General features: G+C 36.9%; 1 protein-coding gene across 5 annotated transcripts in view; it reads right to left on the minus strand.

Moving 5' to 3' along the window:
* Window positions 1-809: 809 nt before the first annotated feature.
* Window positions 810-25,778, minus strand: part of CUL5 (cullin 5) — a 36,747-nt gene continuing 11,778 nt past the window's right edge. For 2 of the 5 annotated variants that reach the window (XM_075049992.1, XM_075049994.1), the window contains exons 5-19: window positions 23,036-23,177; window positions 21,836-21,981; window positions 21,679-21,759; window positions 20,302-20,395; window positions 16,818-16,948; window positions 15,983-16,090; window positions 15,307-15,371; window positions 13,008-13,140; window positions 12,327-12,458; window positions 11,571-11,694; window positions 10,654-10,829; window positions 10,374-10,535; window positions 9,563-9,681; window positions 8,119-8,242; window positions 3,253-6,923 (exon numbers count right to left, since the gene is read on the minus strand). In XM_075049992.1, the coding sequence (XP_074906093.1) occupies window positions 6,729-6,923; window positions 8,119-8,242; window positions 9,563-9,681; window positions 10,374-10,535; window positions 10,654-10,829; window positions 11,571-11,694; window positions 12,327-12,458; window positions 13,008-13,140; window positions 15,307-15,371; window positions 15,983-16,090; window positions 16,818-16,948; window positions 20,302-20,395; window positions 21,679-21,759; window positions 21,836-21,981; window positions 23,036-23,177 (1,932 nt within the window). In that variant the 3' untranslated portion in view covers window positions 3,253-6,728. Of the gene's footprint in view, window positions 2,230-3,252; window positions 6,924-8,118; window positions 8,243-9,562; window positions 9,682-10,373; window positions 10,536-10,653; window positions 10,830-11,570; window positions 11,695-12,326; window positions 12,459-13,007; window positions 13,141-15,306; window positions 15,372-15,982; window positions 16,091-16,817; window positions 16,949-20,301; window positions 20,396-21,678; window positions 21,760-21,835; window positions 21,982-23,035; window positions 23,178-24,937; window positions 25,198-25,778 lie in introns of those variants that run through there. The other 3 variants (XR_012653425.1, XR_012653426.1, XM_075049995.1) reach the window with 3 other exon arrangements.

The raw sequence follows: 25,778 nt of genomic DNA on the forward strand, positions 1-25,778 counted from the left end.
GTGAGCAAGGTTATTGGGTAATTTACCAGTTTTCAGCAACGTAAGTATTAACTCTGTGGGAATTTAGAAGATATGACATAGCACTATAATAGAATTATTTAATTGTTCTGCAACTTCAAGTCTCAAAAGGATGACAGATATTCTTGAAATAACATTAGTTTAAAAGTTAGCCTGGAGCTGCATAAGAACTCCAGTGCATAGAGCAGCTAAGTAAAGAAAAAAGAAATATCCCCTCCCCAGAGTTAATAAATGTATTTCAGGATACAAATCCTCTAATGCAATATCAAAAAATACAGAAAGAATGCCTTCAATAGGTCCAACAAAAAAATCCATCGCAGCCAGCATTCCCTTGTGTGCACGTGAGTGCCCTGGGACGCACTATGGCGCAGTCCCTCTCCCACCAGTCCGGCCTGCACTTTCCCCCACACCTGCTCATTTACACCCTCCCTGTCCTGACCCCACGCCGGTGGCAGGGTGCCCTCGCCAGCCACCTCCTAGCCCTGGGCAAACGACCTTTCACACCACCCGCAGAAGGAAGCTGGAGGGGGAGTAGGGAAGAAAGCCTTTTGCCTGTGGGATCCACATCCCTTCCCAGGAGGCAGGGGCAGGGGCTGCTTGCACACCTCCAGGAGATGGTGCGCACTGACAAGGGCGCTTGGTTGGGCGCTCCCCGATGCTTTACATCTTTGGTCCTGGTCCAGTGATTTTCTTACATCTTCCTCCTCCTGTAGCGTTCGCTACATATCAAGGTGCCACGCTTAGATCAGTGGTCGGCCCGGACCAGGGAGAGACAGATAACACACACAGTGTGAGCGCCAACTTCCGCCTTTTATTGCACAGTTAATTCCTTTTATACTAACAAGGGGAGGTGGGGTTACAGGTACATCACAAGGCTGCGACTAACCCTCTAACTTTCCGTGACATCGCGAGATCTTCCGAACGTCGAACCCTACATCCTCCCCCCTGCATCTGTTGCTGCCTCTAGTCAGTTAGTCAATTTATTTTATTTTTTTTTTTTCCCCTCTGCAGCCCTTTTTTTCTGGGAGGGCTTTAAGATTTTTCAGGACAATCCGTATTTAGGAGAATTCGAGAGTTCAAGAGGAACTGTAGGAGAGTAGCACCCCCTACAGCCACCGCTTGAGGCTGAGCAGAAGAGCCAAGGTGCCGTCTCTGGACTTCCACAGCATCCACCTTTGCTGTTTAGTCATGTTAGAGGGGATATGCTTGGCTTTATTATCTGTTACCCATGAATTTGTCTAACCCTTTTTGAACCTGCTGGTACCTGTGATCTGCACCCCTAGCATCCCCTGGAAACAAGTCCTCTTTTAGCATTTTAAACCAATCTTCTGCTGGTTTTATCAAGTAGCCCTAGTGCTGATGTTACAGGATTCTGAAAATAGTTCTGCCTTACTCTCTGCCTTTCCGCTTTTGTAAAGCTCAGCCACATTCATTGCAAATCCCAAGCTGTACATACATATTAGACCATGGTCTTAAAAACAGAAAGAAAACCATACTGCATTCCCTTCTTTAATTTTTTCAGCATCTCTTCTAACCAAGAACAGCTATAATGTACTAATTTCAAAGTTGCTGATTTTTGGTGTTCAGTCTTTTAGACTACTAATAACAACCACACTGTGCTGCTCTTCCTTAGCTCAGGAGATGAAATTTGCTGTGGTGATGCCCCAGATCAGCAGATCGAAGCAGGAGCCTACATGCCCCCAACGCTTCTCTCTTACAAGTGTTTCGGATCACATGCAGGACTTGGAGCACAGGATCCAACTGAAGTTACATAGTGGACCTCCATCACTAGAATAAATGAGGATGAAATGCAGGCACCATGCCTACACCTAGAGAGACATATCGAGAGAGAAGGTCTAGAGCACAAGTCCTATGACGAGCAGCTGAGGGAACTGGGGCTGTTTAGCCTGGAGAAAAGGAGGCTGAGGAGAGACCTTATCGCTCTCTACAACAACCTGAAAGGAGGTTGTAGCGAGGTGGGGGTCAGTCTCTTCTCCCAAGTAACAAGCAGTAGGACAAGAGGAAACAGCCTCAAAAGTTGCACCAGGGGAGGTTTAGAGTGGATGTTAGGAAAAATTTCTTCATCAAAAGGGTTGTCACGCACTGGAGTAGGCTGCCCAGGGAAATGGTTGAGTCATCATCCCTGGAGGTATTTAAAAGACCTGTAGATGTGGTGCTTAGGGACATGATTCTATGATTCTCTGTTGACACCTAAAGCAAAGAAAGGAAGAAAGAAAGAAAGAAGTAAAGCCAAGTTCTTAGTTTATCAGAAGAACGAAGCAGGTTTAGAGCCTTTCATATTTAGGTCAATGATTCTAAACTATGACCAATTTACAATGGTAGGAGTTAATTCAGCTAAGCAACTCCTGTGATAACTAGCTTATTTCTGGAGAACAACTCCACCTGGAAAACCATTGTTGTGAAAGACTACACTTTGCCCTAATGGAGAAAAAAAAAGTTTGGAAATAATGGCAGCCTGCTACCAAAGTTCTGCCTGCAAGAACTGCCAGTCTGCAAATTGCCATGTGCACTGAATAGTCACTCAAAAATAGTTATTTATTCCATACAAATAGTTCTAACCTTTGCATATACCAGAAAGCATAAAACACCGATGTTAGATGATGCACTTAAAGAAAAAAGGAGTTGAAATGTAAAGAGATTCACATTAAAAGGCAAGGACAATCACAGAAGAAAAGCCATTACAGTAAAAGCACTCCTTCAGGCCATCGACTGTTCCCATGTCACTGTTTACTGCAGGATCAGGTACCTGAAGGTCCCAATAATCTGGTAACACCACCAGTAATTTTCAGTGACACACATTGTAAGTAATTTCAGAGACAAATCAACCAAAACATTCAGCAATCCAAGTACATCCCAGTGAGTTACAGAGACATAACCAATTTTAAAAATGCCATGAACAGAAAGTCAGGCACCCCCAGCCACTTTTGGCATGGCAGGCTCTCGTACATTCAAATTGAAAGACTACAGCGCATCTTTAAACAGAATTTGGAAGACTAAATAGCTCTACATATAACATTAAGTACCTGAAAAATCATAGCAAGCAAAGAACTGGAAGTCTTTACTTTTTTTTTTTTTTTTTTAGTACTCTAATCATAACAGACTTTGGGACTTGGAATCAGGCAAATTTCATACAGTAGCATTTTTCAGGAGCAGCACCTGAATTCAACTTAAAAATTTTGCAGGGGAAGACACCAAAATATCTTGCTAAATGAGTAGTCTTTTATATTACATTTTTATTTTGCAAGAAAATAAATTATACAACTTAAAAAATAAAATTCAAAAATTAAGCAGTACATCAAAATAGTTCAGCTGGACTGCCATACAGAAACTACCACCATTCAAAATTGTACAGCATTATTATCTCGGTAGTGGCACACATTCAAAATTGTAAATACCATACGTAGATAGATATTACAACTCAGGAACTCAAGTTTGCTCAACACTCCAGACTACATATAGTGTATATGACAGGAAAGCTTTCATGTATTGTTTATTTCACAAATATGACCTCAAAGAATTACAAAGATAGCATCCCAGTCATTTAGATGAAAATAGAAAACAGTTTGAGTTTAAGATAGCAAATCTTCCTGTAAAACTATCAAATCATTTTGCCAATTGTATTTTTAAAATTTGCACTTTACAGGACAATGGCATCCCAATGCAAATAAATGCAACATATGAACATTCAGAACATTTGCGTTAAGTTTAAAAAGGTGAAAACAAAAAAGTCACATTGTCTTTTGGAAATGTAATTGCATTACAGTCGTAACAAATGAAAGACAGATGAATAAAATTAGAAGCTAGGGACACCAACTGTGGAAAGAGGAAAATGGAAGACTTCAGAATCGAAACCGAGATCCTCATCAAGTTGTTGGGACAGAGAAAGATTTAACAGTATTTCTTAATTAAACCCATTAAGAGTGATTCCCTCCCCCGCCCCCCCAGCTCTTCTACACCAGATTTCATTCCATAGCTGTTCACCGTGGCAGTGTGTGTGGCAACATGTTTTTCAGATGCAGCACCTCTTTAAGCTAGGTCTTTGGACATATATATTCATAGCTAAAAATTGCAGCCTTAAAAGTGCGTTGTTGCCATATTGCAAGTGAAGAATAGTTCATTTTCATTTAGATCTGAACTCTACCCTCCCCAAAAGAACAGTTTACCCCAGGTATCTCCCTGTGCCCCAGGTGATACTAGTTTTAAGTGCATATTGGTGAAAGTGACCTGATGAAGGACGCTAAATGTGATTCTGCATCTTTAACAAATTTGCTGGTGTGAGTCTCAGATTTAATAAAAAACCTGACATCCATTTCCGGTATGTATTCAATGAAAAATGACCATGTCATAGGCACATTACCAATTCTCTTTCTGCATCCCAGGTGTTGAGAAATATATAGATAACATTTGGGTTGTATTATTTTATATTTAATAGTTGAGGGAACATGTAGCTCCTTAGCTTTTAGCAACCTGTTGCTTTCTGCATACACTCCAGCTTCCTAAACAGTTGTATCTTAGATGCTGCCTCTTAAACTTCTCTCTCTCAAATCTAAATCAATGGCTTCAAAATCAGCATTACCCAATTTGCAGTTCTTTCTGCTTAACCAGAGAAGAACAAGTGTGAAACTGTCAAGGGTTGGAATTTTTCATGTTGAAAAGAGTGTGCTCAGACTGTCATGTTTTTCCCCAATTATCCCAAGTGAGCATTTATTACTTTTAAGTTACAAAGACTGAAAGTCTTGCAGCAGAAAGCTTTTTATTAGAATTTTGTTTTCTAATGTTCAAATAGTTTTACTGGTTAACTACATAGAGCACCACTTGCTTTTGATTCTGAACTGCAATACTAGAGGGCCAACATAAAAGATGCAAGTTTCAAACAGCATCTGCTTTTGAGTATCAAAAAAAGCATGTAACAAAAGCTGTGAGATTTTAATCAATTGTAATTGGCCAGGTCTCAACTTCTCTCCATCTCTTGTTCATGAAAACCTCACTACCAAAAATTTCTTCCCCAAATAGATGTCCAAGCACACTGTTCTCAGGCAGTCACATTGGCTTTTACATTAGTAATAGAGCATGCAGCCTGTTTAAGGGTGCAAACAGCCATTCTTGCAGTGTTTGCTTTTAAACCGCTCTTATTGTATACTTTACTGAAACCATGTGAAAGCAAAACTCCTCCTCTTACTTACTGGAAGGTTCTCCTCTTTGACTAAAGTTAATTATATCCTCTTCCCCCTTTCAATCATCAAAGAAAATGAGACCTTCAGATGATGAACTTGAACTGGTTAATTAAAAAAAATTCACACACTTACAATTTATAGAATATTCATACAGAACTAAGTAAAGCTCAACTTACCTTTTGTCCCAAGACAGGCACTCTGCTCCAGTGATTCACGTTATCAGTCCAATACATGCTGGGACATTTTAGAGCAGCAGAGAGGCAGGCAGTGCCAAACGACTACTTAAGATGATTGAAAATAGAAGAGGTAACATTAAAAAGTTGAAATTCCTGATGTGTATTTGGCACTCTCTCTGCATACACTGACCAAGGTATCTTCCCTTAGCTTTTTACCATTTTCATTAGAACTATATTTCCTACCCTGCCAGTTTCAAAATAAAAACCAGAAGGTTTGTTTTTCATACAAAGATGTTGACTTCTAAGCAACAAACCAGTCCAATTGGATTAACCTTGCATGTACATATGAAGTTACCAATGAGGAATTAGTACAGGGATCTTCAAGTGTTATTTTCTTTCTGGGGGAGTTGTGCATCAATTACTCTTTAATGCATTCAGATATATGTAGTCATACTTAAATATTTGGAATACAAATATTAAATGTACAAGGAAATACACTTAATATTTCTGTTCAGTATAACAGACATGAAAACTGCTTTTAGAGTGAAGTATCATTGAAGAAAGCTTTACCTTCTCAAAAAGGATTGTAGCAAATCATCCATCCAAACAAGGTAACAAATAACGTATATCCACTTGTTTACAGCAAACAATTTAAAAACAATGATCTCTTGCTTAAGGAAAAATATCACCCATGACTTGGAATTACTTTTATGTCACTTATGTGTCAATTATTAAAATCCAGTTACTAGATTGAAGCACTGCTCTAGCCAACAGGTTTTAACTGTAACAAATACATATCAGTTGTGATGCATGTGTTTGTGTCTCTCAAATGTTATTACATAAAAAGGATCAAAGGTGGACAGTACATTACTCTGTTGATCCAAAACACAAAAGTGAAAGTGCTACTTCTAGTCCTAATTGCATTAAAAAAAAAAAGACACCAAACAAAAAAACCAAACCCCAAACAAAACTAATTAGCAGTTCCTCAGTGCATGAATATTTGAATATTTTTTCCTTGTGCAAGTACTGGTCATCTAAAAACCCAAACCTGTATTCTTCCTGGTGGGTGTAAATCAAATCTACTTTAAAAAGTTCACAATGGGCTCTTCATGAATGCAAGTTTCCCACAAAACAGCATGCTGTTAAAAGTGTGCAACATGAAGGGAATGCCATCATGCTAGCTGAATGAGATTGGCAAAATATAGTCCTCTGTAAGGTAAGGCAGGGATTTTAATACGTAACGAAAGTCAAAACAAGTCCTTCTGCAGCACAAACTGTTGCAGCTGTCTGTCCAAGCACCTTTCCATTTATGTTCTCAGCATCCTGCAGAGTCCTCAAATTATGCCATATATATGAAGGTGTTGATATCCGACTCATCTCTTCTGATATATTTGTGCTCTATAAGCCATTCAATTTGCTCTTTTATCATTTTCTTTTGTGGCAAGAACATGTTTTTCAATATTTCTACCAGTTCAGTCTGAAGCTGGGCATTAGTAATTTTCTTTCGCATTTTCATTATTTGGATGATAGCCTCCTGGTAGGGGACAAGAGGAGAAAAAAAAAAGTTACTTTTTTTTTAAATGCCTGGGTGAAGTGACAACATGAACACAGCATTAACAGAGGGCTCCTGGTAAGGCAAGACAGCAAGGAAATCTGTATTTTGCCTTAAAAATCAGATATATGCTGCATTTCTTAGCCTAAGTAGATACTGAACTGCTTTTACAAAGAAGTTGGTAAAGGAAAAGAATGAAGCACTGGCAAGATGCAAGAGATGGAAGACAAGTCCAGTCAAAGGAGAATCTGCAGTTAAATCTTATCGCTAGAGTGTAAATTACTCAGTAAAACCTAATGTTCATTCATTCTCTGAGCAGAAGTCGCCATTTCCAGTGTGACTTGTGACATACCTTGTGAATACCTCATGAAATGCAAGCTTAATGTCAAATTGGAACTCACAAGGAGTTCTCATTTCACAAACGCAACCAGGCATTAATCCTTCTGCTGGAAGTATGGCCAAGATGTTAACTCAGGTGGTACAATTCACAATGTACATGGCCTGGAATCTAATCTGACTGATAGAACAGACCTGCAACTTGAAGGTAAAAAGGGAATTTTGAGACTCCATTGTAGGTAATGATCTCTGCTGCCCGAAAAAATTCATTTTTTTTAGAACTGTCAGCTCAAAAGATTTGACATGAGTACCTGACTGAAGGACAACCAACCACAAAGCAGGAAGCTGCATTTTGTACACCTAAGGTGTACTTACAAACTTTCCCTCTGAAAAGGAGGCCTCTCAAAGTCACACCGCTATTACTAAAGCATGATCCCACCTCTGAGATCACTCTACTCTCTTCATACAGAGCAGTCAAAAGAGATGTGAAGATCAACAATACTGTTTGTTCGTGCTGGTGGCTCAAGTCAGTCCACTTTTACCATCTTCTGCTGCCACCCACCACTACACAGTTGTGCCTTCACCGCTTGCTTAATATCTGCTTTGTCCTCTTTAAAAACTATGACCTGGTACATCAGAACAGGAGGCTGATAACTACAAGTGCACAAACACACATGCAAAATCCAGTATTCACAAAGGATATAAGCCAAATAGCAACAGTAAGTTCCAACAGGATTCAAAAGCATTTGTTTCATACGTCAACGTCCAAATGTGGACAGCATGCATGATAATACAACAACAGAAATAGGGTAATTTTATACTCCTCTGGCAGTTTACTTGCCTGGGTTCGTAATATTCTTAGCTGGACTATTCCTTCATTTTCCTCTTCCCGCATTCTCTCTGTAGTAAGTTGCAATCGACCAATCAAATTTATCTTGCCCCTTTTCTGAACTTTAGCGTTTTTTCTGAAAAAGTTGTATTGCATGAAAATAAGCAAAAAATACATTTTAAGTTAAGGAATTCTTGTTAAACTTAAATTACATCAGCAAGGAGTAGCATCACAAATCAGATATTTATAGGCTATTAGCATTGCAGCAGTGAGATAGCTGGCTGAAAAGACTCAACGCCAATGTCTCCGTACAATAAAACCTGAATATATTAGCATTACAAAAAAATCCATCAGCTGAAACTGACAGTGTCCGAAGTTGAAAAGTTACCAGTACTATTTTAAAGAATAAAATTTCAGAGAAACAGATTTCAGTTTAATTATATAAAACTAGGGTTCTTCGGAGGAAGTTCTTACAACAAATATCAGGAAATTGGACTAGTTGATATTCCATCAAAAGAACTGTCTGTCTAGCAGAAAAGAAGGACAAAAACCAGCTATTGTAACAAAGAAAGCTGATGGCATTCTTCAGTGGTCACACAGAAACTTTCTGTACAGCCTGTCTCTTCTGTCATGCCCTCTCATCATTTCCCAAAGCCCATGATCCTGATGACAGGAACAAACATCGTGGCCCTGGGCAAGAAACTAAGCTCCAGGAAAGCAGATTTATCACCTCTCTATCTCCACAGATCCAGATATCCGGCTGCTGAGTATGAGGTCCAGAATCTGAGGTTACTAGCAAGGAGCCAGTTTTAATCATAGTCATTGATAACAGAGAGAGGCAAAACCCAAAGTAAAACATGCTGAATGTAGTATATACCATTTAGATATTCTCTATACTGTCTTATGGTCTGAAGGATTTCAAAGCACCAGTAAAAGAGCACTGCAATTCTCACTGAAATAAAGACACTCCTCTCCAGTGAAAGCTACACCAAAAAGCCTAGCTTTTGACAGCATAACATATTATCAAGTAGTTTCACTTCCTTTTTTAACTTATCACTCTGCTTTTGAAACTCTGTGTTTGTGTGTGTGTATAATAATCAATACAGCACTAGGGCTCTGCTTACATGGTATTCTTCCTATATGAAATTTCATGGGCTCATTAGTAACAGGAAGATAGCAAAGCCTCTGATTTTGCACCTCATCCCTAGGTGTTCAAGAAATTTAATTTCACAGCAATCAGAATCATAGCAACGTTTGTCTGAAGGGGCTGCTGGTGGTCATCTAGTCCATCCACCTAGCTGAAGCATGACCATCGCCAAAACTATGTATGGATAGGGCAGCAAAGCATGTGTCTAGCCGAATCTTGAAAACTTTAAAGAACAAGGGTTAATTTCAAGTAAATACCTTTAGTTATAAAATATTACATTGTTATTTTACTTTTCAAACATCATCTTACATTAAACTGAACTCCTGGTTCACCGAGAAGAGGGTTCCTTCTGTAAAGTCTTTGGGTGAATTGACTTGAGGTTCATACAATAAAACCTGACGTTTCAGCTTTGGAAATGCTACAAGAGACTACAGAGAAAAGGGGAGGGGGGAGAATGAAAATAAAACACCAGACTTTCTAAATGGAAACAATTACTTTTTAAGAACATAGTCTGCACAGCCATGAACTGTAGTGAGGGAACCACGTAGTCTTGTTTGGAGCTAGAGGGCAACAAGAAGATACTAGTAAAACCAGAGAGGGGACAGAGTTTAGCAAATCTCCTTCTGAAATGGGTTAGCGTAAGTAAAATCACATGAAGTAAAATGCACAAACTCATAGCTACAGAAGTGGTGTTAAGTCTAATTTACATCATTTCTCTCTTTATTCTTGAGCTAAATAATTAAAAGTTTGATAGACCAAACACTGAAGTTATTTTTAAGCAACATTTATTTATCAGGTGCCACTGATTTCCTAGAATTAGACCAGTCCCACTCCACAAACCACGATCATAACTGTGTGCTTTAGGCAGCATATGGTCAAAAAGATCTTGCTGTTCCCAAAGCTTAAGTTAGATAATATTGGGTAGAGAGAATGTATTAACGTAAAGGCTGTGTGTGCTCAGCAGTAGTGCAAGGAGCCAGCATTACAACTGATTAATCAGCAATAAAGGCATTCACGTTTCAGTTTCAAAGTGTTATCTGACAGCGCTTTAAAAATACTAATCCAGTATTTCAGAGTACAAAAATCAAGAAGAAATCTGTTTCAAGATAAAGGGAGATACCCATAAAGTCCTCCTAAGTTCTGCATCAGGGAGTTCAGTTGCCAGTTTAAGATTTTCAAAGCTGATCTTCTCTCTGGGTCTTTGGTTCCATGCAAACAGCACAGCTAGCTGAAATGTTGTTACCTCCAAGTCATACTGGCCAACCTCATTCTTAAATGTTATCTGTGAATAGAATGACAATTTTACTTATAAGCCTTTCTGGATCACAAGCTTTCTAACTAATATAAATACACAGAAAGTACAGTCATTGAGACTGATATACCAAAAACTATACACTTACAATTCCATTGGACATGAGGTGGTGCCAGTGCAGTTTTCTACCACTGTGATTCTTTTTATAAAATTCTTCAACTTCGGGGATGAGATCTTCTAATTCCGTGGGCAGCGAGACAAACACTTTTTCAGAACTTCGGGACCAGGCGCCAGCATTTAAAATTTTAATATTCACAGAGTCAGCTGTAAGACAATATTGGATTATGTGAATTTCCAGGTATAACAGATAAACAAAATGCATTTTTTTTTTCTAAATACAATTATGGAGGACTGAATTTTCAGAAAGTAGCAGGGTGTCTACCTACTTAAACGTTAAGGTACTCTACGCACCACTGGCTTTCTGCCAGCAACACTGATTGAAATCTCTGGTTTTTTGGCTTGCCTCTGCTGAGGTCCTTAACTCTGATGCAACTTTATAGCTGATGCTTGTAAGCACTACTCAAGGGTTTTCAGCAGTAGCAGGTCCAAAACTGGATGTTCCTCAGCCTCTCCCACCAGTGAAATTTAATCTCAGAAATGTGATTTAAGCTCTTCATAGCATGCATCCCCAGCCCTCCTGCTGGCAGGTAAAGGAAGAGCACAGCATGAAGCACTCATGACGAATGATGAGTGCATAAAAGAAGGGGGTAGTTCAGGCACTGATACTGATTCAAGCCCCTGCTTGGAATTTATCTACAAGAGTAGGGAGTCTGTATCTACAAGATTGCTCATAATGAAAACACACAACATAATAACTTACAGGATGATATAGCTTCAGTGTCAACCATAAATGAAAGCAGAGTCTACAGACACTTCCCATCTAGGGGTAACAATACCCTGAAGACTATGTTCAACCTGCAGTTCATAAAATTTTTAACTCAAGATTCAACAGAATTATTTTTCGCTATGAGAAATGAAAAATAGCAAATAATTTGAAAACAATACCTGGTAAAGCAAGTTTATTATTTTTGTGCATTTCTTTGAAGGCCTGGTTCAAGTCTTCAGACACTTTGATATCCTGGAACATTCTAGCCAGCTTGTTTACATAGTCTGCTGGCATTCCTACTTCCTGTATAAACAAACAGAACACTAAACTATTACATAGACAACTATGAACAAAAAGCTTTATTTTTAAAATAATAAACTCAAAAAAATGAAAAGCATTAAAGTATACACGTATCATCACTTTACAGTAACAGTTAATCTGCAATGCAATATAAAGTTTTTTTGCATGGATCATAAGTAGTTACCCCTTAATGGCATATGATGATTCTTTTAAAAACATCCAAGTGCTGAAGAACATATGCATGCATTAAGAAATCAATGAATTCTGAGACTTGAAGGAATGTTTAAGACATGCAAATAATATTCTGATCTGCAATAAGATTTCACAATTAGAAACATCTCAAATTATTTACATACCTAAACAAGTACATTTTGCTCATTTGCATATGGACTATATGAAGCCTTCAGGTAATATGTGAAATGTTTTAAAATCACTACCACTATTAGGATCAACATTTCGAAAAGAGCTAAATTGTTTTACTTTCACAAACTATTGCAATAAAACAGAAGTGTAAGATGTCCTGAGTGGCCTGCAATTTAAGATAGAACTCACCTAAGCAAGAAGGGTATCTAAGTTCAAGAGTGGGAATTCATACCACAAACTAGAGGCACAAAGAAAGATGTCAGGCTACTTACTCTGAGCCATTCCACCATATTCTCCTCGATTTCACTATCAGCTGATATATCTAATATCAGGCGTCTTGTTAAGTGAGCTTTGTGATATCGCATGAAAACATCTTTATTCTGTACGTATTTAAGTACCAAAAGCTGTAAAAAAACCAAAAACAAAAACGTCGATTTTAACATTTATTTGCATTGTCGGTCAGACATGTCTCTGAATGCTGATAGGATGCCACCGTAGACTATGAAGTAGAAAAAGGCTTTTTGACATTGCCTTAAGAGCAACTGTGTTAATACTATCACAGGCATCAGCTATGAATCTTTCGTAATATCAACCCCCCAATTTCTTCATTTGTCAACCATCAAAAACCTTCTCTTAAATCAGAAAGGACATTGACACTGGTATGTAAAAATCTCCCATATTATTTCCTAGACTAACGTTAGTTACTGTAATACATTACAGTCTGATATAGCCATTAATCTAGCATACTAATTTTGTGAACTGACACAGAGACATGAAGCACTGCATGATTTACAAGATTTAAACACACATACACTTGATGACATAATAAACTCTTTTCCATATTATTACACCTTGCATAGCCATCTTTGAAGATCAAAGCCTCGACCCACATAAGGAAATAAAACAAACATTCATTCTTCAGAATAATTGAGAAGTAGAAAGCAAAAACATACCACTTCTTTAAGCTTTGCTTCAATTTCTTCAGAGGTTAGTTTTTTGCTTAGTGGTGTTTTTCTTAGCAACATGTCACAGTAATTAGCAAGAAGCTCAGGGCATTTGGATTCAGGCTGTGTTTTCAATCCAACACTAAACAAAAGAACAACAACATATCTTCAAACTGTATAGAATCCTGCTATTCTGGAGTAGTCACACTGTTAACAAGACAGGCCACTCTTTCCTGATCCCCTTGGCAAGGATCCTGGTGGTGAATTCATATTGTTGTTAAACTAATGAAAAATTAGGAATAACTCCCTTTTCTTCTTGAAAGAATAAATACTACCAAACGTTTCCAGACAGCTTGATCATTCCAACTGCTTTTAATTTTAGAACTCTAACAATGAAGGATTATGTTGAAGCTGCAGTTTGAATCAACTAACTATTGCACAGCCATAAGTATTCCAGTAAAGAATTAACAAATGCTGCAGTGAAATATTTCACTTGTCTTGTCATTATGCTCTAACAAAAGTCTCAAGAACAGCCTCCTGCACCGCACTTCACAGACTGCAAAACCCAACACATCTACAGGTGCACATCTACAACCCAACACAGGATAAAATTATTTTATAACAGTTATAAACAGTGGACTAACAGCTTGGAGATAAAAATCAGATTAAAGTTGAACCAGAATATGCTACAGCAGACAGACTTTGGTTCTTCAAAATGCATGCAAGCACAAGGTTGCGTTCTGAGCCCGTGCCTACACTGGTGAATAAAACAGCACCAAGGACCAATCCCTATTTCTAGAGTCAGATGGCATGGACTTGATTGCTAGTCTCAAGGGCCCAAAACAAAGGCAGCAAGTAAGACAGCAGGCAAGAAGCTGTGGGGATGCTCAGGAACCCAGTGTTGCCTGTTCTCTCATCCTCTCATCAGCTAGTGTAGACAGTGCTAAAACTCTTCAGACAACTTGTCCTTTTTAATTCATGAAGCAGCTTGCAGGCTAGTGTCTTCTGCCCTCCTGAACACCATTTGGAGTAAAAGCAGATCACTAGTCTTTTGGTTATTACAAGACAGAACCCTTATTTAATCAATGTGTTCCCAGGTATTTCTGAACAGGAATCTTCAAGATCCTGACAGCAATGAAAAATTACAAAACTCCATACTCTCAGGCTGAACTTAATAGCACAAGTTAAGCAGGATGAAGTTTCATTTTACTTAAACCAGGGTGCGTAAGTATACAACTTGAAGGAGCTTGGGAAGAAGAATGCTGAACAGAAGACCATTGCCATCATGGTGGTTTCCAAGAAACCACTAGGCAGGTTTAGCTTTAGGACTGAAACACAGTTTGAATGAGGTATTGATTTGGGATGCTCCCAGGGGAAATGGAAACATTAGCAGAGACCCAAAAAACTCCTCTACCTTGCCTACATCTATACGAAGGACACAAAGGAGGGATCCAGTCTTTTGTGAAGGCGTTCCTCCAATAACGTAAAAACAGCAAAGCTAATCCCTCTCCAAGCTTACCATTAGTCCAATACCAAACACAGAGGAAGAACCAGAATACCCAGCCACCCCTAACTAGAAGTTATTGGAAAGGGAAGCTGGCAGTGCAGCTACATAAGCTTTGTTTCCATAGTAAATCGGACTACAAACTATATATATAGATTCCTACTCAAGTGGTACATCACATGTTAAATGTTAACAATCAAATTAACTGACTGCTACCTTCTCTTGGCTGAGTTAGAGAGGCCATTGTAAGTACTGTTTTTCTTCCTGAGTCACACAGGTCTGCTTAATCTACTGGAAATTGTTTAAACTAGCCTGGTTAATGCTGCACCAAACCAAAAATATAACACCCAGACAGGTCACGCTCACAGCTGGCACAAGAGGAGATGGTAAACAGCTTGTGGATGGTTACACCTTAATCAGATACAGTTATTCCCATGAAGATTACTGCCTGTCTTCCCCAGGACTTTTACTGAAGTTACAAAAGAGTTATACAGCTCAGGTTTTTGAAATTAATAACCCAGGAAGGTGTTATTAAATTCAGCTTACAAATTGACTCATTACTCTACTATAAAAGAATAGATCCCCAATTACTACAAATAAATCTGATTTTAAACAGGCTGCTATTCACTGATCCACTGCCATGTGAAGTGTTTTACCAGAGGCTGATAAGCAATCTGAAATTCCATAATGCAAAGAACGCAAAGCACTTTTAACCACAGTGTTAATTTTTGAAGAGATTTTAAGAGAGAAGCTCAATCTTTAACAATTTAAAAACTTGATTCACATAAAGTTTATATGGCTTACCCCTTTTGCTTCAATGGCAATTCAAGTTTAAATATTGTAGCATCATTCACAACTGCTTTGTACGCCTGAAAAATAATTACAGTTTTATTAGTGCTTCACTCAATTTCTCTTTAACATATGGATCACAAAGGTTTTATCCCCTTTTAGATTACTGTAACATGTAATTAATCAGACTTCTTTATTAGCCCGAAGTTTGCAGATTTGATTTTTAATATGAGAGTTGAAATCCTATGACTCAATTTCCCATTAACTCATGTTTTGTGTTTTCCTCTTTTCCATTAACATACTACTTTCCTTTAAGCAACGGCTTAGGAGGGGATTACATGGAGCAGGTTGCATATGTGAACTCATGAGACTACACCCAAATATGTAGTAAATTCTAAACATAAATACATTGCTGAATCAGACATTAAGGTGCTCCACACAAAGATCATCATCTGATGTGCTTTACAACATTACAAAGCTGAACACAAATGCAACTTTAGCTTTTAATTTGTGTTGTAGTCATGCATAATCAGTTGGTAGTAAGTTTCATCGACATTTTAGTCTGCATATTTACTAGAGTAAGAGCAGCTTCTAGATGTAACAGTGAATGGACACAAGGATTTCAGAGACATCATAATTTGAATTACAACAATTCCTAAACTGAAAACAAATGATCAGCAGAAACACATACCTTATCTCTCGCAGTAAGAAATCTTGGATCATCTTGAAAAGCTTCTTTAACCAACTTACTAAATCGATTAAATAGTGTGAGCAATTGCTCTACATATTTCTCAGAATCCTAAAGTTAAAGAGGCAAAAATCAAATTAGAAAATAAGGCTCTACAGAATTTAGTATCTTCAAGCCTGCATACTATGAATGAGCATTTTATCTTTTTTCTCTGTACTGAAGAGCTCTACAGCTTGTAAGCCTCAACACGGACTTTCAGGATAGTATTTCCAATATACAAACATCTATCTATCTATCTATATATAAAAATATAACTTTCACATACTGTATAGTAACTTCCAAAATAAAAAAAAAGTTTTCAAGGACCAATAAAAGGCACACCCTAATTGCTGCAGATACTCAGGCCTCTTAGACCCAGAGAAAAAGAGCTGAAAAAGAACAGTGGGGAAAAAAAACCTTTTGAATTCCACACTGACCAACCACTCTTATATTGAAAGCAAACTTCAAATTTCATCAGGAAGTTAGAATCTGAAAAAATTGATTATGCCTTTTTAATTAAGATGCTAACACAATCCTACCGTAGAAGTACCCCAAGCACTTAATTTATAACCTTTTCCTTACTGCAAATTTAACTCAAGTTTTAAAGCTGTAACTGAAAACATAAGGAATAAAAAATTATTCTAAAGACGCTTAAAACTTTCAGTGGATCAAAATTTGATGTTTAAACATAAAATCTTCAAAATTTATTTCCATTCACATGTACATCCCACAAATAGAGTATTTAACTTCCACAAAGTTGTTTTTTAATAAAATAACAATGAAAAAACAATACACTTACAGTAGTAATAGTTTCAGCAGCTGCTACCATATCTGCAAGTCCAGCACTAACAATATGTTCTTCTAAGTCTTTTAGCATAGGCTCTATGCCATTCGGAACTTTATCCATCAGTGAAAACATTAAATGCAACTCTGAAAGAGACAAATACTGATAAAGCCACCAGTCAAAGACCTGTATAAAAACCAAAGATACTGCATTTCTGCTAGGGATATCTCAAGTGGAACATGGAATATGTAAAGAACAGATAATCCAATTTATCTCTTAAAAGGAAAGATGTTTTGAATACTGTCCTAATTCTGGTCCCACAGGAAGATTCTTCTGAAGGCAAAAAGAGATATTTATTGCAACGTAATACTTGCTTATGCATATAGCATCACAAGCTTGAATAAAAACCCTTAAAGTCAACAGCTATTTGGATTAAGTCCAGGTTCTCAGTATAACTGCTTTAAAATCCCTGGCAAAAATGGGTCTCAGTTGGAAGCCTACAGAAGTTTATGCAGAAAATTTTACGGATTCAAGATTTTCTTTTTTTTTTTAAATTAAAGCCAAACAGAGCTGTCTTTGTGTATCTTCCAATACCATCTACAATGTTTTGTTTTAATTAAAAGCATGCCAAATTTTAAAGTAACCAAAACTAAGGTAAACAGCAATTTTTTTCCATTTTGTTTTCCCAAAGAGTTTATTTAGTTTTTCTGAAAGTTACCAGTTCAAAAACTTTAAAAACTTATATGGTTTATTTGTCTTACTTTTTGTGAAGGTATTTCAACACTGCTAAAAAAAAACAACAAAAAAACAAACGTACTGAAACATCAATAATCATCTTGACAAAGCTGTCCACAAAGGAACACCTGGATTAAGGCCACCAGATTGTTTTAGAGACCACAGAGATATGAACTAAACACAGCAAAGGACTCTGCTTAATGAAGTAGAACAAACTGATCATGGACTCTGATTCTTTCTTCAATAGGAAAAAAGTTGATAGATGCGCTTAGTTCCTCAATGCTATATCTATTGTGAAGGGGGCCAAAAGCCAGAGGCCCTGTCTTTGTTTTCTCCTCTGCAATACTTTTGTCAGCAACATCAAGATCCTGTCACCAATGAAGATGAAATATATGTTATCAACTTCTGTAGCCCAACACCTGTTGCAGAACCAAATAGAAAAGCAATGCACGGAAGAAAAAATCCTTTTAGAATATAACTATGCAAATTAAAGAATGGAAGCTACAACCAACCTTCAGTAAGAATTTGCAGTGTTACTAGAGACAACTCAAAATGGGCTAAACGATGGGATTTCAGGAACCAGAAAAAACCAAACACCTGAGTCAGAGGTATTCTCAGTGTAATTCAGATGCACTGCAAGTGATGGCAGCACTGTTTTACACAGGATAAGTCCAAAAAACTCACTCAACTTTTACTGGATCTTTTAATCTGTACTTCAAAAAAGGGTGAGAGGGAGGAAGAGATGGCGGAAAAAAAGAAACAAAAAGATGTATTAAAGGGTTCTGTATCTGTTTCTGTAAACTAGTGATGGCATGAATAATTCAAGAAAAAAAGTCAGTGGTTTCTCCTAATAAGCAGTGGCAAAGGAAGACTTCAGGTACATCCCTAAAACTGCAGGAACCCAAAAAACCCCAGATTCTTCAAAGACAGATTTCAAAGTAACAAAACCAAAAGGAACATTTCACTGGAATGTCTCATACATTATGACACTGAAAGGTAAAAAAATCCGTATCATAGTTGTTGGGGCACTTAAACAAGTTCTGTTTTCATTTTACATTCATAAAAGCCAAGTCTACTTTTTATTTCTTATTAAGTACTTCAAGAGTAAAATTTAGGTCTCCCATCCCCAATACTATAAGCAAAGAAAAATGCACTAAGCCAATTCTGAAAAGCATTTGCAAGTTATGACATCTTTGATAGTTCTTAGTTGGAAAACCTGACTTCCTTTGATGGCATGTAAATATTAAGTACTTAATGTAACAGAGTATTTTACAGCAGTGCCCAGCTCATAGCCAAAAAACCCAGTCCTTTTTTGTCAGATGCTGTCTAATAAAGAAAACATCATTAAATTCTTTGGCATGAGTAGTATCAGGAAGACACATACATAAGCAAAGCACAGCAGAGGATACTATCAGACTTATATATTACTATGCATAGCTCCAGTCTTTAAATAAATTTTTAATCACCTGCACCTGCATCCTTCATTAAAACATTTTAAACAGCATAGGTAGGTCTAGGGAAAAAAAAAAATAGAAGAATTGGAAGAGATGCTTTAATTCTTATATACTAAACGGAAGTATTTTGCAACCAAGCAGTATCACGAGGAAGACATAGCCACAAGGAAAGAGAGGACTGTGTGAATACTTCAAGAAGTTTCTAAAGAAGGATGCTTTGGATGCTATAGATGAATCCTTCTGAAGCTCTACATTTAAATAAGCCTCCTGTATTCTCTCAAAGGCTGTAACATATGCTCATAAGAAGTTAGGTGACTTTCTAGATTTAGCTCTGGATTACTGCCAGAAATCATGTTGCTAGATGAACAGATCAGTATGACATAGTTTTGAGGTCAAATATTTTCTGAAATTCTAGCTTTAGAAGTATTTTCTACACTGTTTTAAGTCATAAAACAGTTTTCACATTTGCATAGAAATGAAAACTTCATATAGACATTAGTAAATATTCCCTGGCTGCAGTATACCAAGACTTCAAAAGAAAAATTAACCTGTGATTTCAGCTTCCCCCCCGCCCCGCCCCTCCCCAGCCTTGAATTATGACATTTTCTATTACTTATCTAGTTTGGTTTATCATACAGGACCAACACAAGACTTCTGAATCACACTAACCTCTCAATTTATGGCAGCAGAGTTAAAAAAAAAACTTTTCAAAACTTTAAAAAGGCATGCAGAGCTAACTTTCAATACTCAGTGACATACTGGCTATAAAACCAGATGAAAAATTTGCAGATTTTGTTCATTGACCTACTGGTCCTGCACCAATAATCAGAATAAGAAAAATTTCTCCCTGGTTTTCAGAAAAAACAGCTTTGTAAAGAGATGCTTCACTTTTTTCCCAGGGGGAAGGAGGCAGTGGGGGTGGAATGAAGGGGGAGTGTTTGTATCTGAACGATTCAAATAGAAAATAAGACATATGCAACATTTACCAGTTGGTGAACACGAGGAAAATAAGTTGGAAGAAAAATAAAGAAAAGAGAATGCAAAATATTCTTTTCTTTCAAGTAAAATCAGAGCTAGCCAGTCATTCAACTTAGGGTATTGTACATACAGATTTCAGAAGCTATATGAAAAAATACTAACCAATGACAGTCATTTTTTATGGGACAAAATTGCCCATGGGCAGTAATGTTTTAGCTGCGAAACACTGCCACCATCTATTAAAAACAGTAATTTGATATATCTACAAACAAATCTATTTTTATGCAGATGATGCTGAGTTCATCCTGTACTGTTCTTAAAGCTTCACTTACTTTCTGTTTCATTTCGTTTGATCATGCCTTGGCATTCAGCTAAAATAGTCTCTTTAAAAGATGTCACCAGGGCATTGACGCAGCACTCCATTAGCTGAAATATATTAAACACAGAATTAGCTCATTTAGCCATCTGAACACCAAAGTGTGATCTGCCTCAAGTTTACCATGACACACAATCTAGTCTGTTCTCTACAGCTATGCTCTATAAAATAATTAATTCATTGATTCATAAACGTATGTGTAGTTTGAATAAAATCTATACAGGAAACCATATTTCTTAAAAATGCGTAGGTTAGTAAATGTGGTAAACTCTCTTCCAAACTAGTAATGAGCTTAATATTTCTGTCACCTCTTTTCTCTCAAGGGACCCACCACTTTTGGAACACCAACTACCCTACTTAGTTTCCAAGTATACATCCAAGAGCTAAGAATAGTTCTCATTCCAGCATACCCTATTTGGACCAGGCTGGTGGGTTTGAACAAGACACTACGGCTAGATCTAGCACAGAAACTGCTTGTACATGTCAGGACCATCTCTCTTTTGTCAGCCTCTTTATACAAGTTACAATTTATAGCTGTGCAAAATGAATGATTTGCAACTTCACAAAAGACATAAAAATACATTTTGATCCACTGCAAAAAATTCAGATTTAAAGGGTATTTATTTAAAATAACCTGTTTCCTGAACTAATTTCACCACAATTAGGAACTATTCATTGCAGTTAAATCCTCCTCCAGAATCTGAACTGTGTAAAATACTGCTCAAGGGAGGCAAAGGGGAAGGAAAAAAAACCCCATCCTTTATATTAAGTGGCCCTATTTCAGCCTAAGAGGAAATCTAGAACAGATCTAGAGCAGTTCTTGTGAAATTCCTATTGCTCCTTTTGATTGCAATGAACAATAACTCTTCCAGGTATTCTAAATGAGCACTGAGAAACCCTCTACCTAATAGGTTGGCCAGCTTATTTTCAAGCATCATTCTCATCCACTGTTAAGCATAGCAGAAAAAACAAACAAACAAACAAAACAAAACAACCCACACCCAAACAAAAAAGCAACTAAAAAATCCCAACCACAAAACATACCAGTCTCAAAGTGAAAGAATAAAAATCAACCTGAATAAAAACCTGCCCTTCAATCTGAACTCTGATCTACATTTACTATTAAAACATCTATAGAAACTGTAAATTGCCAGATTGGAAAGTAATACAGATTTTTGCAAGAAAAAATATAATGGATGATTAAAAAACATAAACCTAACAGTTTCATATCAATCTACTGCTACCAAATAATACTGTAACACACACAAAAATAAAAACTGCAATGTAATAATACTATATAAAATACACCAGTTTTTCTACACATTATACTTACTGCTTCTACAGAGTTACATTCACGCCTTGTTTCTAAATATCGTAGTGCTCTTTTCTCTTCTTCTTTTAGTTTAGCATCTGCCTGTGCAAAAGTAGAACAGCAATCATTTTAAGTACTAACACTTTCAGAACAAAGTTACAACAGAATTTTTACTTACATATTTCATATAATTCTGTACACCATTTTGTTGTAAATAAGAAGGAGCCTGTGTTCTATAAAATCTCTCTGTTGAATCCAAATATGCCTTTTCAAAGTTATCCCGATATATCTGAAGTTTATCTTCAGGATTAGAACAAAGGTTAACTGCAAAGAGAAAGTCCAAACTTACTCTCAAGTCTTGGAAAATTATGTTGCTAATAATAAGCAAATCTCTCTCATTAAAGTGAGTCTTGCATTAAAAGGTTGCACTGAACAATTTGAAGTATCCTACAAATGTACTCTGATCCCTAAAGGTAACCAAAATTGTCCAGGTTTTGCTCCAAAAACATTTAGATTAACTATAGTGAACTGGAAAGAACTGCATACTTATCTACAGCATTTTAGAAATTCAAACGTGGTAATGAGAAATACACATACAACTGCAAAATTGGAAAAAAAAAAAAAGAAAAAAAAAGTTCAGCATAACGCCTAATGAAGTGAAAACTTTTCCACCTGACTGAGCAAACAACTTTTCTTACACACTGTTCTTAGAATCCCAATGTCCTCATTTTAGACTTTTTTTTTTTTGCATTAGGTTTTTTGTGTTTTACAGGAATGGAGACAGTGAACTTACTGCAGTGCTTTGCACTATTTGAAATAGTTTCCACCTTCCTCTCAACTGTTAAAGAGAAATAAATAAAGTCCTTAAATGGAATATGCTTTAAAAAAAAATTAGAATTGGACATCTATAAAGCCATCTGAGAGAGTATTAGCCACAAGTTTAATTCAACAGGCTGCAAAGCTTTGAAGAAGCAGGAGGTAATGGTGAAATATCATAGAAGTTTCAGATACACAGATCTGTTCTGCAAAGAAGACTGAGTGTCTTAGATGCAGCCTGTTTAGCATTTCCTCTTCAAAGTGTCTGAACAATCAGAAACAGTACAGAAAGGAGCACAAAGTTATATCTGCAACCCTAAAGGTCAAGAAGTAGTTGCTCTTTGAAAACACTGATTTTGCAGTAACCAATTTGTAGCTAAATCACTTAGAAGTTAAAGATTTTAAACAGAATTTAATTGGTATCACATATCAAACACAAAAAAAAATCAATACAAAATGCTGAGATAATCATTCCAACCCTGCCATAATTGTCAACTTTGTATGATGAAAATTCACCTACTAAAGCAAGGAGGCAATAGAGATCAGTCTGTGCAAGACATACCATATGATTCTCGAACTCCAATAACAAGCTGAGAGTCGAAAGCTTCTCCTAGTCTTTCAGCATGAACTAGCTTCATTGCACTGTCCTGAAGTCTATTTTTTATATTTGAAAATATGGATTCATTCCAGGTGTCTAGCATGAGCTGTGTATCAGGAAGAAATAAAAGCAAACCTGTCAGGTACATGCAAACCTAAGTTTGTGCAGAAGAAATACAAGAGATCAGAAAAGAAATCAATCAATTTATAATGTAATTTTTCAAGTTATATACAGCAGTTCAACTACCTTAGAACTTGATCCTGCTCTGAACTTGTTACAGAAGTAATATTGAGCTTATATTCTAAGCTTAAGTTATGTAACTGGACAACTAAGGGAATTAGTATTTGATTCTCATATTAATCCCATAATTCTGTATTATTTCTACAGTTTTCAGTAATCAGTCAAGTAACTTTCCCAGCAATGCAATATGTCAGGAGTTGCAATATCGGGGGGTTCTTTTGAGCCAAACATCCAAATAGAGCTCACTATTTGGCAGGCTCAGTCTTAAACAAAACCAAAAATTCAGTTAACACCACAGTTATGTAAAAAAAAAGACTGATGTTTTTGGATTGCATTTATCTAACATGAATGTTCAGTATGCAAGTAACGCATATGTAATTTATAAAAACCTGGAAACCTCATCCAAGCACTGCAAAGTTATAAAATTAGTTATGGAGGCTCCTAACAAAATCCTCAAAGGGTGTCTTCATATTCCATTGTGTCTTTTTTTTTTTTTTTTTTTTAATGATTGCTACTGACACTGCTGCAAATGTATGGCATTACACCTTATCACCAGACCCAATGTGCTGCAGCTGAGCAACAGGAAAAGCTCACTGGCAGGCCAGGCCATGCTTACATCCACCTAAGCTCCACCAGTTGTTCAGCAGTAAATACTCAAAGCATGCTACATGTTTGCTAAAAATCTTAACTTGCTTTAGAATTCAAGTTACTGTGGTCATTTTTTTGCCCTTAGACACTGGATCTGGCTCTTTCTATATGCCACAGAATACTTAAAGAAATTATGCCAAAGCTTAAAAGATAATTTTTATTGTTTCTATCCAACTTGTGCCATTTCATTGCTTTAGAAGAAAGCTCAAACTTACAGTATCTTCAAATACGACAGTATCTGCTATGAATGTAATTTAAGCATGCCAGTTGTCAGTCCACACTGGCAGCAGAAAGCAGGTTGGAATCATAAAATTTACCATTTCAAACATTATCTCATGAATGTGAATAAGCTTACTAAAAACGAGCTTAGGAAGATGACACAGCTGTATGGCAAAGTTAATAGTAAAGATTAGATGGTCTTGTTCCATTCTTGCCTGATAAGTTTTAGATTTTAACAGAGCAAGCACCTAATAAAAGTCAGATAACCTTTCAAGAGAGTTTACCATCCCTTATTCTTAACTTTTCCATAACTGTCTCTCAACTTCAGTGTCAGAAATGGAAATTTAGCTGAAGTCATATGTGTTGGAAATGAATTATTGTTCAAAACATTGGCACATTCTTAGAAGCAAAGCTTTATTTGATTATGCTTCCTTAATTACTTTTTTCATTATTTTAACATTACTGATATGCACATTATGGTTGTGCTGTACAATTATGTAATTGGTTTACAAGAGCTGAAATGAGTAAAAAGTGGAGAAGAAAACAGTGAGATAATGTCAAGCAATCTGGGAGGCATGTTAACAGCTTTGTCAAGGTCAAACTGTTTTTAGACATTATGGATAAGGAAATTTTATGGAGATATTTGAAGGAAAACAGACATATTTTGGGTGACTACATGAACTTCTCAAGCATGGGAAAAGTTTTCACAAAGCGCTTTTTAGAAAACTACAGAGAATGATGCCAGAAACAGGAAGTGACCTTCAGCAGTGAATATGAAGTAAAATAGGTTGGAGACTCTGGGCTTTGATGTCCCAATCATGAGATGGTCCTAACTGGACTGCATATGAGAGATAAGACACATCTCCATCAGCTTCAGTCCTGAACAAAATCTGAATTTTTAGACACCAGTTCCTTCTCCCGCTTTCTCCTCACTACTTTCTCCACTCCACCTTGTTTTTCCTTTCATTTCTTAGTTCTCCAGACTTCTGCACACAGCAGAGTTAAGAGTTCAAGTTTCCCAGATCTTGGACAGCCTAATGAGATCACATGCTTTCTCCAACAATGAAAACAAAAAAGGTAACTTGAGGTGGTGACTCCTCTCTTTGCTGCTGTTCTCTCTTCCTTTTCTTCAAGAGGTATAGAGGATCAGATGTCAAAATACGAGGGCGAAGAAAAAAACCTTGCCCAAAGTAATGCATTCGAACTATTCTGATCTTCCCATCCTGGAGATAGGGGGACAGTTAAAATGATCTTCAGTACCGAAAGATTGCTAAAGAAATTTCATTTCCCTACAGGTACTTTCTGCAATGAAAAGGGATAATGAATGATGTTAAACTGAAGGACTTAACACTTTACAACTCATGTGCTCCATTTTTCTTGCAATAAAAAGACTAAAGCAATTTCAAGGATCATTATTCATGGGACTCAGAACACTGAGCACTCTATACTCAAAACCCTAGACTTTCTTTACATGTTTGGTATAAAATAGTAAAAAGATCACATTCACAAGATTCTACATGTCCAATCTTTTCATTGATATGGCTGACAGTTTGGAGGAAGAAGAGGAAATTAGGAGACCAATAGCTATATTTTCACCTAG

This window comes from Buteo buteo, chromosome 18, assembly GCF_964188355.1.
Source record: "Buteo buteo chromosome 18, bButBut1.hap1.1, whole genome shotgun sequence".
In the NCBI taxonomy this organism is placed as follows: Eukaryota; Metazoa; Chordata; class Aves; order Accipitriformes; family Accipitridae; genus Buteo; species Buteo buteo.